This window comes from Coffea arabica, chromosome 5e, assembly GCF_036785885.1.
Source record: "Coffea arabica cultivar ET-39 chromosome 5e, Coffea Arabica ET-39 HiFi, whole genome shotgun sequence".
Taxonomy (NCBI): Eukaryota; Viridiplantae; Streptophyta; class Magnoliopsida; order Gentianales; family Rubiaceae; genus Coffea; species Coffea arabica.
Window position 1 is genome coordinate 50,004,279 of NC_092318.1, and position 12,200 is coordinate 50,016,478.

A 12,200-nucleotide genomic window follows, 5' to 3' on the forward strand; every position below is an offset into this window, starting at 1 on the left:
GGAGTATATGGAAAGTACGCGTCATGTTATTCGTCATTCTCCATAGGTTTTAGAAGCCAGGTGATAATGTGGGATGGAATATTCTATTCCTCTTTTTTTGTATTTTATTTGTTTAATGTACGCCATCAAATATATATATATATATATATATATAGGAGCAATGACGCGTGGCCTTTAAAGCAATCATACGATGAAGTCTCCAGGCATTTGGGCATCTAGCAGGGATCTATTGACACCTGCCTCTGCAGTACCATCCACATATAGTAAATAGAATGGGGGTTATAATATTTTTTTTCCCTCTAACTATATAAGCATTATTCAATCTTCAACTGTTATAATGCCATTAGATGTATTAATCTTGGAGGGCATCCTTAGAACAGCTTATTATAGGTTATGTACTAGTTAGTATCTTTTAAGTGGAGAAGGCAAAAAAAAAAAAAAGAAAAAAAAAGAATGAATGAATCAAAGACACGCTGATGAGGACCAATCAACACAAGATTGTGAGTAGATATTCCAATTGGTGATTGCCAAGGAAGGCTAGGGAAACTTGAAAAGAAAGAACTTTTTGAAAAGTTGAAACTTGGGGTAATATTTGAGTCTTGACAGGATCCATGCAATTTTTCTAGTCAGCTGCGTGTGCTTTGACTCCACAGAAACCACAAGAATTATAAGTTGGCCAGCTCTTAATTTTCTATATTGTCGATCAATCGTTCGACACTTTTGATTGGAAACTCTCAGAAGAAGAAGCTAATGTAGGAATTGGCTTGTGAAGTCGGCAAGTTGATCCCATATCAAGATTCAAACATAAAATAATTCCTACTGCATTGCCGTAGCAGACTTCGTTAGAGTAGCGATCCAAGTATCTAACCTAACACTCTACTTTTCAAGAAGAAAAAATGGATTTACTATATGGGGAAACGGATGTGTGTCATCGTCCTGAATAGGGTTGCCATGTAGTACTAGTATCAATCTTCCACTGATGCCTCATCTTTCCTTTCCAGGGCTTTCTATTTGAGTAAGCGTGGCCAATATTTTAGTGATGTATAAATTACTTTTTCTTCTTCTAGTGTCTCTCTCATTCTCCGCAGATGGAAGTCCAACTGCCACATTTTTCATTCATGGGCCAAAAAAAAATAATAATAAAATGAAATGAAAGGCCTTGCCCGAAATGATGAAAAAAACAAGAAAGAAAAGAGCAGTTTAATGGCCTCAACTTTCACCTATTTATTTTCCTTGGATTTTGCAGACATTTATGCATCCAATCTCACTGTTTTGAGGAGTCAATACTAAAAAAAAAAAACCCTTAGGCAGGCGGTTAATCTCGTTTCAATTACAGAATTGAACTTTGCGAGTGGAACTATTCAATTTCTTTTCCTTCTAACATCATCGTTCTTGTGGGGATAAAGGCATGCAGCCGCCTACGCATGCATTTGAGGCTTTGTTCAATTCACCAGATGCTACAATATATGTGGCAGCTCAAGAGGGGTTGCCTGTGTGTAATGGCACAAACATCAACCTTTTAAATAAAAGATGAAGGGACCTTTCTCGACACAGAATCAAATCAAAATCATAATTGCTCACAGTCACATCACTAATCCTGTGAAGTTTTTCTTCTTCTAGTTGTTGTGGTTTAGTGTCAATTGCCGTCCATTCTTTAATGCATATTTTACCAAAAGAATGGAAAACAAATGGAATGTTATTGATAATAATTAATTAGAGTTTTCAGCTCAAACCTAGCATCTAACTAACTAACTAACAGAGCGTGTTAGGATGGCAAATTATGTACCTGTCTGTTTCATAAATACATCAAATCGAAAGAGTATTACAACATTTTTTTATAAAAAAAGAAAAAAAAAATTATCCCAAATAAGCTTCCATCCAAACACGCTCTATATAGTATCCCTATTTAGTAGTGTGTTTTCTACTCGTGCTTGCAAATTGAAGGCCTTCTTAGCACTTAGGATAATCAGTTCTTGAATGCTTCATCAATGATGGAGAGGAAATGAAGGGCAAATGAAATAGATGAATTGTTCATAAGTAGAATTCAAATAAAAAAGGAAAAGGGAAAAAGAAGAGCAATAGTCAGAAATTTCCTTACCCGTACCACAACGTTGCGTGAGTGAAGCTTCGGTAGGTCTATTGCGGTACAAATGGTCGGTGGAGTGACTTGTAGGCCATGACAAGTTTTGTCTGGGAATGATTGTGATTGGATACGATCCTGTTCAAACAAAAATTGAAAGAATTAAAAAATGGATAAAAAAATGGAATTTGGGACCTGGCTGACCCTGACCACAGTCTTTGGTCAAATTGCGGCAAGTGCCCGGTAAAGCCTAGAAATGATTAATGCAAAACCCAATTTCCAATTTTGCTCTGCGCTTTTCCTCCCTTTAGCCTGTCCTTATTTATTTCAGTGCGTTTACTACTCTTTAATATTTGCAGTGGTAATTGATATTAGTAGGAATTAAAGGTTATGAGTTTAAATTTCCGTCTTATTTCTCTCCTAAAAGCAAATATTTCTCAATACTGCTTTTTTTTAAAAATAATTACTATATGCGTTGTGTTTGGATTGCATTTTCCATGATTTTTCATGGAAAAATCATTGTAGCGATTTGATGTATGTGAGGAAAAAAGGTAATAGGGAAATGTGATCACGGAAAACGACGTAATTTTTCGACGAAAAACCGCAATCCAAACAAGGCCTTTTGGACAAGCTTTGACCTAGTTTTAGGTTGTAGGTGCAACCAAAAAAAAAAAAAGTTTATCAGTCGATATACTTCAAAGTATGTAGAACCCAAAAATTCACCAAAAAATATATAAGTTATAGGAGATATATTTTATAGAAACAATTTTGTTTGGATAGAGTATTATTTGAAATAATTACTGTAATATTTTTTGTGATGTGATGTATGTGAGATAAAAAAATGGTTAGAAATATAAAAAGATGGATTGGGAAATGTGTTTATGATGCAAACGAAATATTATTTAGGATAATTTACTATCCAAACAAACCCATTTATGTATATAGGGAGGCAATTTGCACACATAAAAATATGTGTGGAGAAAGAAATAATACCAATAATATATCATTAATCACGCGTAATCACAAGACTCTCAATCATTCACTCTTCTCAGTTAAACACAATAATATTACTCCCTATTTATAAACTAGATGATTCCATAAACAAGTCCTACAACCACAAGAAATTTCTTGATAAGATACTAATTTCTAAACAATAAAATTACCATAATTTAGACTCTAATAAAATTATTAAAACCCTAACTTGACTAAAACACAACTAAATAATAATATGAAAATTTCTCATTTTGAATCTTGATTTAATATGTCAACATTGCTCCTTTACATCAAATTCTTTCTTGGATCAGACTCCCTTAATTTTTGCTACTACAATATCTTGCATAGACTGTTTTTTGTTGCCCAATTTGATGTCAATTTATTGACAATTCACTTTGTAGTTTTCATAATCACAATTCAATGATTCTTCACCGATTTATGTCGTAACATCCACAATCAATCTGACAATTTTCGAACTATTCTTATGGTCCAATTCTCATAAATTAGACACTCCACGACCAACCTTGTAGTCTAACTCGATCAACTAATTTTTTCACAACAATTTTTATGGTCTAATTCCGATAGCAGAAAATATCCACAATTAACCCTCGTAATCGGGTCAATCCTTTAATGTTTACAGGCACTCCAGGATTAATTTCTTGAATATAGGGATTTGATATCAAGAATAATTTGTTAAATCTAGGGCTCCGATACCAGATGTAGAACCCAAAAAATTCACCAAAACATATATAAGTTATAGGAGATATATTTCATAGTAACAATGTATAAAGGGATGAAATTTATACACATAAAAATATGTATAGGAGAAGAGGAATAATACCAACAACAATATATCATTAATCACAATACTCTCAATTCTTTACTCTTCTCAACTAAACACAATAATTTCTCAACTAAATATAATAATATGACTCCCTATTTATAGACTAAATAACTTGATAAACAAGTCTTACAACTATAAGAAAATTTTCCTGATAAGATACCAATTCTTAAATAATAATTTATCATAACTTAACTCTAATAAAATTACAAAATTCTAATTTGACTAAAATACTATTAAATAATAATATGAAAATTTTTAATTTTGAGTCTTGATTTAATATGCAAACAAAGTAGCCACCCATGAAGCTTCCTTGACAAGTATTTGGTTTGGCATTGGACAACATAAAGTGGCTGGAAACTTCATAGTTTCCAACATTTGACGGCTAAAGTGGTTCATATGACCAATGAGACTTATGACACATAAGTGATAATCAAAAGGGCTTTGTCTGTTTCACATCTTAGAAGTGAAGACCTTGATCATATTCAAAAGCAAAGATTCAGTGTCAATAATCGCTACCGATACTGCCCAAAGCAAGAATAGAAAGCGATGCAGAGTTTTCCAGATGGTCGGTGCAAAACGCGAACCACGAATTTCTAAGCCAAATTTTGTTCATACTGGATTTTCTCAAACTTAACAAAACTATGAAGTTGAAAAAAAGGCATGTGAAACCTTGTTAATTTCTTGAGCAAATTAAATATATATGTGTGTGTGTGTGAACACGAAAAACCAATTTGGGGAATTGTTCTTGGTTTTCTCATCCTTTGAAAATCTTGATCTAATAGTATTATATATTGTCCTCCTTTCACTTTTGCCTTGTACAAAAATTCAATATCTACTCTCTTTAAAACTTAAAAAATATTTATGTTCGACATTTACGAGTCGCTCCCCTTTCATGAATTATATTCTTGGCTCCGCCAGTGTGTTGTAAACTAAACAAAATTAGAAATGGAGGATCATCAGTGTATTTACAACCACTTCATTTTATTTGAGATGAAAAATTAGGATACCTTTTTATCTGTTTCACGTGAGTAAGAAAGTTAGTAAACGTTTTTAGAACACAGTCTACAAAGAGACAATGAGACATAAAAGTATTAGCCAACATTTTTATAGGAGTGAGGATGACCAGAAGAAAACTAGGGCACATGATGTTGTCAAAAGGCAGCTATCCCTTTGTTTCTTTCCCATGGCCGTCTCTCAATTTGTTGTCCTTGTAGTCCCTCCTGAATTTCATGTCAACAAACTTTTCACTTTCCCAAAAACATATTGAAACCACTTTACAATTTGTGCTGCCCACCTTTTAGGTCAGGGCACTAATTAAAATAGCAAAACAAAATTTTGTTTTTGGAGTATAAATATAAAAAAAAAAATTAGTAATTCATAGCACTTCTCGACAATTAAAAACAAAATTATGAAGAAGTTAGCATTAACCTATAAACATCATTTTTTTTTATTCCGCTATTTTCAGGACGTGAAAAGAATAGTAGCACAAGGTGGGGGAGGGGGGGGGGATTGAGCCTCGATCGTTTTGCATTTTGAGGATGAAGTGTCAATAAGATAATTAATAAATAGATAAATGACGGCCTAACGAAGGGTTCGAACGGGCAAAAGGATTCGAAACTGATAATAGCCAACAATTTGAAAAACACAAAGAAAAAATTTGGGAGTCCAAACTTCAAATTGATCGTTATTTTATATCCTCTCTCTTTCCAAAGAAGGAAAAGAGGTTAATTTGATGAAAGAACAGCTATTATTCCCTGAGAAAAGGTCATGTTTTCAAATTTCATTACTGATGTAAGGATTATATTAATGGGTAATTTGTAAGAATCTCCATAAGTGATCGACGGTCTCGAAAGTATATTCTGATCCGTGATGGTAATTGAAATCGAATTCTCTCAAAACTATTTTCTATCAAAAGAAAGAAAAGGAAGGACAACTTTCATTCAATATATATATATTGGTTGCAAATATGGGCTAGTATTTGCTAATTGTCTTTGCTTTCGTCCGAGTAAAACAATTCCATAAAACTAAACGAATCCAATGTCTCTCATTTTCAAAAGGCGAATATAAGTCAAGAAAGTTTGGCCCCAGAATCCCCAACTCTTACCTAACAATACCTGTTTCCATTCTTAATCATGTAACATGAGCCCCCCAACCATAGAATTTGCATGATTGAGAAGAATTATAGGAGCCAATCTCCATCCTTTATGGCATCACAAGAGATTCAATAAAGACGTTTAGACAGGGATGCATAAAATAGTGGTTAGTAACATAAACTTGTGAATTCATGCATAAACTCAATGTGATTAGATCTACGCCATGTAACAAAACTTGTAGAACTGTAATGCAGGGGCGGATCTACGGTGGAGGCACTGGGGGCACGGGCTGTCACTGCTCCCTTAAATTTCTATAGTACTCATAGAATTTTGATATAGTTTCAAGTGTGCCCATTGAAGTTTTGTGTATACATTAATTTATATGCTCCTAAAGTTGGTTTTGATTTTGCCTATTGCTACAACTACCATAGAAAGGGTTTTTCAGTTGTGAATATAGTGAAGAATCGATTACAAAATAGAATGGAAGACACTTGGATGAATGATTGTTTAGTTACTTGCATTGAGAAAAATATATTTCGTGAAATTCAAAATGAAAAGATTGTAAACCGTTATCAAAATATGAAATCCCGTCATGAGCAATTGTAAATGGTTTAGTTTGCCTTTTGAAATAAATTATTATTACATTAATAATTTTGAGTTTGTCTTTTTATGTTTTTCATGGAATATATGCATCATTTATACTTGTTGGTGAATATTTTTTTGTTTAAAAAACTAGAAAAGAGTGGGTAAAAATTTTTAGAATTGCTTTTGCCCTCACTGATAATTTTTTTTGGCTCCGCCATTGCTTTATGGTCTTAAAATGGATTGGCTATTCATCAAAGGAAACAGCAACATAATAAAAGATCCATAAGGATCTCAATTCTAGACAGATAAGCACCCCATATTTCTAATTTTCGAGTATCTATGAGAGCTACTGCCCAATTCACCACATACATTTTTAGAAGCTTTTCTTGAAGGGAGGATTAAAATAGGATAGATTGATGTTTTGCTGGCCAAAAGTACACTTTAAAAATGAATGTGAAGCATTGACTCGGACGTAAGACAATTGTTTCAGGCACATATTTTAAATAGTGGACATTAATATCACGGTCTAATTGTTGTTGATACACATGACTGCCTGTATAATTGACTGCTTCCGATTTAGCATATGCAACTTATTGCCTAAAGTTCATCCCACAAAATTGAAAAAAATGTCCTTAAACCAATGACAAGACTTCACGTACTGCAATTCTTGCACAATTGCTTCTATATTTAAAAGTCTTCTCGAGACCAATGTAGCAAGATAAAATAGGCTCTAGATTCCAAATGATGTTGGGAAGTCCAAAAAACGAGGAATTCTTGATGTATTGATATATATATATATATATAAAGTAAATTGCATTTGTCTAATTTTGTTCTGAGATGGTCTGCGAAAATGTGTCATGTGTCTTGAGAAGATGTGTATTAACTAACTCGTCACTAATGTCAATAGATGTAGATTGATTCAACCATCGAGGTCCTCCTTTGTCCAAAAGTTAACACTAGTAATTCAACAGACCAACAATACATCACCAACAAATCCATCAAATGAATAATAGAGCTCATAACCAACTACTTTTAGAATAGTTGGCCACTAGATATAGCCTGTTAAGGGATTGAATCCCTTGACTTGCATTTTTCTTCAGGATTTTTTGAAAGTTTCACTAGCGAGTATAAATGCATCAGTTTGCCCCTGTAGTGGTTCAGTTTCCTTCAGATTCTCCCTTAACCCATTTGGGCCCACCTCCTCCCCCTTCCTATAGAGTAGGAATATTCCTAAAATAAGAAAGCAAGAATCAAATTCCTTGACTTGCATTCATTTTTATGATTTTTTAAAAGTTTCATTAGCGAGTGCAAAAACTCCCATTTGGTCCGGTGGTAGTTCGGTCCCCTCCAAATTCTTTCTTGACCCATTTGAGCCCACCCCTCTTCCTTAGCATAGAGTAGGAATATTCCTAAAATAGGAAAGCTATGGTGTCTACAAAAAAAAATGAATAATAGAGCTCATGGAGAAAAAGAAGTTACATCATTAGAGAAATTGGATAGACAACCAATTAATATCCTTCAAAAAAAAAATTTCTCCCAAACGGTTGCTTCCTCTCTCTTTAGCCCCAAATCCCTGGATTGATAGATGACAGTTCTCAAATAAGGAAATTGAGCATCTGAGAAACACTACACCACTCTTACAATTTTCCTCTATGTATACACATGGTTAATGCGACCAACAATTGGTGCAAAGTATATGTTGGTCTTCTTTAGTTAACTGGCTAACTAAACACACCAATGGTTAACCGATTTGCGAATCATCAGTTGCCACAAAGCAATTTGATGATCTGCACAAAAAAAAAAAAGAAGGAAAAGAAAAGAAAAGAAACATACAACAATTAGTCTAAAAAAGACAAACGTTTGCATCACTAGATTAACTTTCAATCACTTTGAGGTAATGGTGCTTTCATCAATTTATAGAAGCGTTATGTGAGTGTTTCAACCAACAAATTTTCCTTTCATTCCAACTTTGCAAGAGCTATTGAAAGTTGACCTCTTGTCGGGATATCTTGAAAGAAAAAAAGGACCAATTGTCGTGTATCCATATCTTTCTTTCATTTTTTTTTCCTTTTATTTATTTATTTATTTTGCTGAATAAAGGTTTAAACTAGCACATCATTGCAGCCTACAAAATACACTTTTCTTTGATTTCGTTTGCACAAAACTGATTGGCTCATTCAATGTACATCCTAGATTTGATTTGCCTGGAATTGATCCTGGGAAGTAAAACTTGCACATTTCAGACAAGCAATGATGAACTTCACAATTCTTTTTTTTTTTTTTTTTTTTTAAATGTCAGCGGAACATTAACGGTGAAGATATAGTGGAAACTGGAAATAGTGTAGTGACTGTAGTCCATTAATTACATCAGCCAAGAAAACAGAGTATAAACAGAGAAGGATATATATAGATATATATGATGAGGCATGTACAATACTATATACTCCCTCATATGCTAATTTTATGTGGAAGAAAAAGCAGAAACCAGCTGAGCTCGATCCCTAACTACATCAAAAGCTACAAGCTGGTCCTCCAAAACCTCTCACAAGAACTTAAATCTCTCCCCGAAAAGGGGAAAGGGAAAGAAAGAAAAGAAATGAAAAATAAAAGAACAAAATTAGACAACCCCCTGGGAAGGGATTCCTCAAGGGAGACTCCGGGGACGTATCTGCAGCCATCCCTCTGGTAAATCTCCCTCGTATTTAACGTACTACATGAACTAAAACTTGGAAACATAGGTCACAAGTTTCTTTAAGTTCCAGGCTATCTGCACCAAAACTAGGCCTGGCTTGCCAAGTCCTTGGCACTGATAAAAGTGCCATGGAAACCATATGGAACTCTTGATGGCAGCTGCACTGATGCCTCTAATTCCAATGTCATGGCGTTGACAATTCTTAGCTCCGATTTCCATTCCTTCTCGTCATGAACAAATGCCAGAATGTAACCATCATCTTCAGCTTCACAATTGGGATCTCTTGGGAGGAACAGAGGCTCACCACCATATTTTTCATCTCCATAAATGAACTTTTTCACTTCACCGGTGAAAAGGTCCACCTTTGCAAAACCAGAAACTTTAGGCCATGGCTCAGCTATAGCCAGATATGCGTACCTTGTCTTCCTCCCAAGCTTGTTTCTGTTCACCATTCCTGCCTCCAGATTAACTTGATCCTCAGGATTGGATATGATTGCCCTCCTGGTAGACTTGCCCGTCTTCAAATTTAGCCGAATTTCAGATAAAACACTCTTCAACCCCTCGTCACATTCATTGAAAATCGAGTCAGGTGGAGTCATACATGATCCGATCACCACAATTTCATCAGTTTCAGGCTCTTCCCAGGCATTCCACAGATGAAAGCAGAAGCAGTCAGGGACTTCTACCCACTTGATCGCTGAACTATCCTCAGCATACTTATCCAGTACACCGAATCTTGACACCTTCTCCTTGTCATACACCACCGGGGAGCCCCCACGAATCATTTCAGACATCTTGAAGACAACTTGTTGATCAGGGATTACCACAAAGTTGTCAGTGATGGCGAAATCGTGCATCATGGTTGGTTCAGGAACTGGGATTTCAATGTCTTTCGACTTCTCCCCTGTTTTCGAAAACCTGAAGTATTTCAGATAAGGCTTCTGAATTACATCGTAGCTCAGAGCAAAGAGCTCCCCAGTAACAGGGTCCAGCTTTGGATGAGCTATCATGGTGGACTTGAGCTTTCCATTGAAATTGTATCTCTCAACAGTTTTCAGGTCCCCCGAAGGGGTGATTCGAACATGATACGGCAAGTCATCTTCAGACATGGCGAGTAATCGGTTGTTGAAATAAACCAAGCCGGCGTTGGCCACCCCCGTTCCTTGGCTATGATCAAGAAGCCCAAACACTCCACGAGCATAGAAAAGCATAAGCCTGGCTATGCCGGAGTGGCCATGGAGCTCACCAATGGCTTTGGGGAAAACAGGACGGCCTAAAGACCTTTCCTGGGCAAGCCTCTGAGTCTCCGTAAACCTGCAGGCATAGCTGGCAGAGCCGTTCTTGAATTGGAGGGCGTGGATCATGCCGTCGCCGTCGAAGAAGTGGTGGCCGGCGGCAGGTTCAAAGAGTGGATTAGCACCGTTTCGGACGTAGACGCCCTGAATGGAATTGGGAATTTTTCCAGTGACCGGAAGTGCATGCCGGACGGGCTGTTCCGGTACCGGAGCAAAGTTTCCAGAAATTTGGATTCTGGGGTCTGCAGTTTTTGGCAGGGGCTGCTCCAATTCCCGCGCAGTCAAGGCAGTCTCCACCGCGTCTAAGGCCATTGCGGCTGCCCTTTGTAGTACGTTCCATTGTGGGGTTGATGGCGACCGCGATGGTGATGGCGACGCCGATTTTGATGGAGACGGAGTTGGCACGGTAGCAGTACCAGTGGGAGTTTTAGATGGGGTGGCAATAGTAGCACTGCTACCAGGAAGAAAAAGAGCTGGATATGCAGTTTTGGCAGAAGAAGAAGAAGAAGGAGAAGAGGTAGTTGTTGATGATTGCTTTGGGAAATGGAGTGTGGACGGTGTCTGCAAGGAGCAGTTAATGTAGTTATGCTGTGTACTGGGATGTCTGAATGCTAGCGTTTTTGAGTTCGGAGAGCAACCCAAACCCAAGCCCATCATCTCTCTTGACGAAGGAGGCAAAATCATGGTCATGGGCACGGGGGATTTTGGATTAACCCATGAATATGAATTTGTAGGAGTGGAAGCAGAGATCATAGTGGCTTTTTTTTTTTTGAGTTTTTCCCTATCTTTATCTCGTTGGTGCGATTGATTGATTTTCCAATATGGACTAGTGTAGTAGAAGTCGTCGTCCAGTGGCAGTAGTAGGGAGTTTTTTTTTTTTTTTTTTTTGGGTGTTGTGACTGCTTTTCTTGAATAGTTTTAGTTTTTGAGAGAGAGAGAGATTGAGATTTGAGAGAGAGAGAGAGAGGGTTATAAGAGTAGTAGAGGATGAGTGTGTCTTTGAGGGGGAAAAGAAGGAAGTGAGACAGAGAGTATATATAGAGGGAAGTGTGGGGATGGAGGTCCAGCTCTAACGTGTAGGTGAAGCCCACGTGTTTGATAAATGGAAAATTTGGGGGAAGAGGAAGAGAGAAACTCTCGAAGGAAGGATTTGCCAATAGCCCAATTAGCATTGACCTTGTGGGGGTAGGGGGCGCGGGACATGGTTTCTTCAACCTTTGACACGAATCATCCTCCTCCTCGAACGACCTCTCTTTCCCCAGCCTATAACGTGCTTTAGATTTTGCACTAATAATAATAATAATAATGCCCAAACCCATCGACCAATCGGACGCGGGATTCATTCTACTCAAGAATCACACCTGACTAAAATTATTTCCTCATCAAATAGTAGTATGAATTTTTTGCCTCCTTGTTTCTGCATCTAACCAAATAATTAATTAAAACTCAACAAAACAAAACGTCGAGTTGAGTTGAGTTGAGTTGAGTATCGTGCAAGGGAGGAATTAAAAAAAAAATTGTTGTGGATGAAAAAGTGAGGGTACTAAGGTAGTTAACTCGGATCACCTTTTGGCTTAATTTTCTTAATTTTACTTTTGGCACGCAAGTGAGCTTTTGT

At 36.6% G+C, this 12,200-nt stretch overlaps 1 protein-coding gene across 1 annotated transcript; it reads right to left on the bottom strand.

The window, feature by feature from the left end:
- Nucleotides 1–8,982: 8,982 nt before the first annotated feature.
- LOC140006696 (9-cis-epoxycarotenoid dioxygenase NCED1, chloroplastic-like) lies at nucleotides 8,983–11,602 on the bottom strand. Its single transcript, XM_072049053.1, has one exon. The coding sequence runs from the start codon at nucleotides 11,333–11,335 to the stop codon at nucleotides 9,374–9,376; it is 1,962 nt and encodes a 653-aa protein (XP_071905154.1). The 5' UTR covers nucleotides 11,336–11,602; the 3' UTR covers nucleotides 8,983–9,373.
- Nucleotides 11,603–12,200: the final 598 nt, after the last annotated feature.

Coding starts and splice junctions, on each gene's coding strand:
- LOC140006696 (XM_072049053.1), bottom strand. CDS start 11,335: ATGATCTCTGCTTCCACTCCTACAAATTCATATTCATGGGTTAATCCA.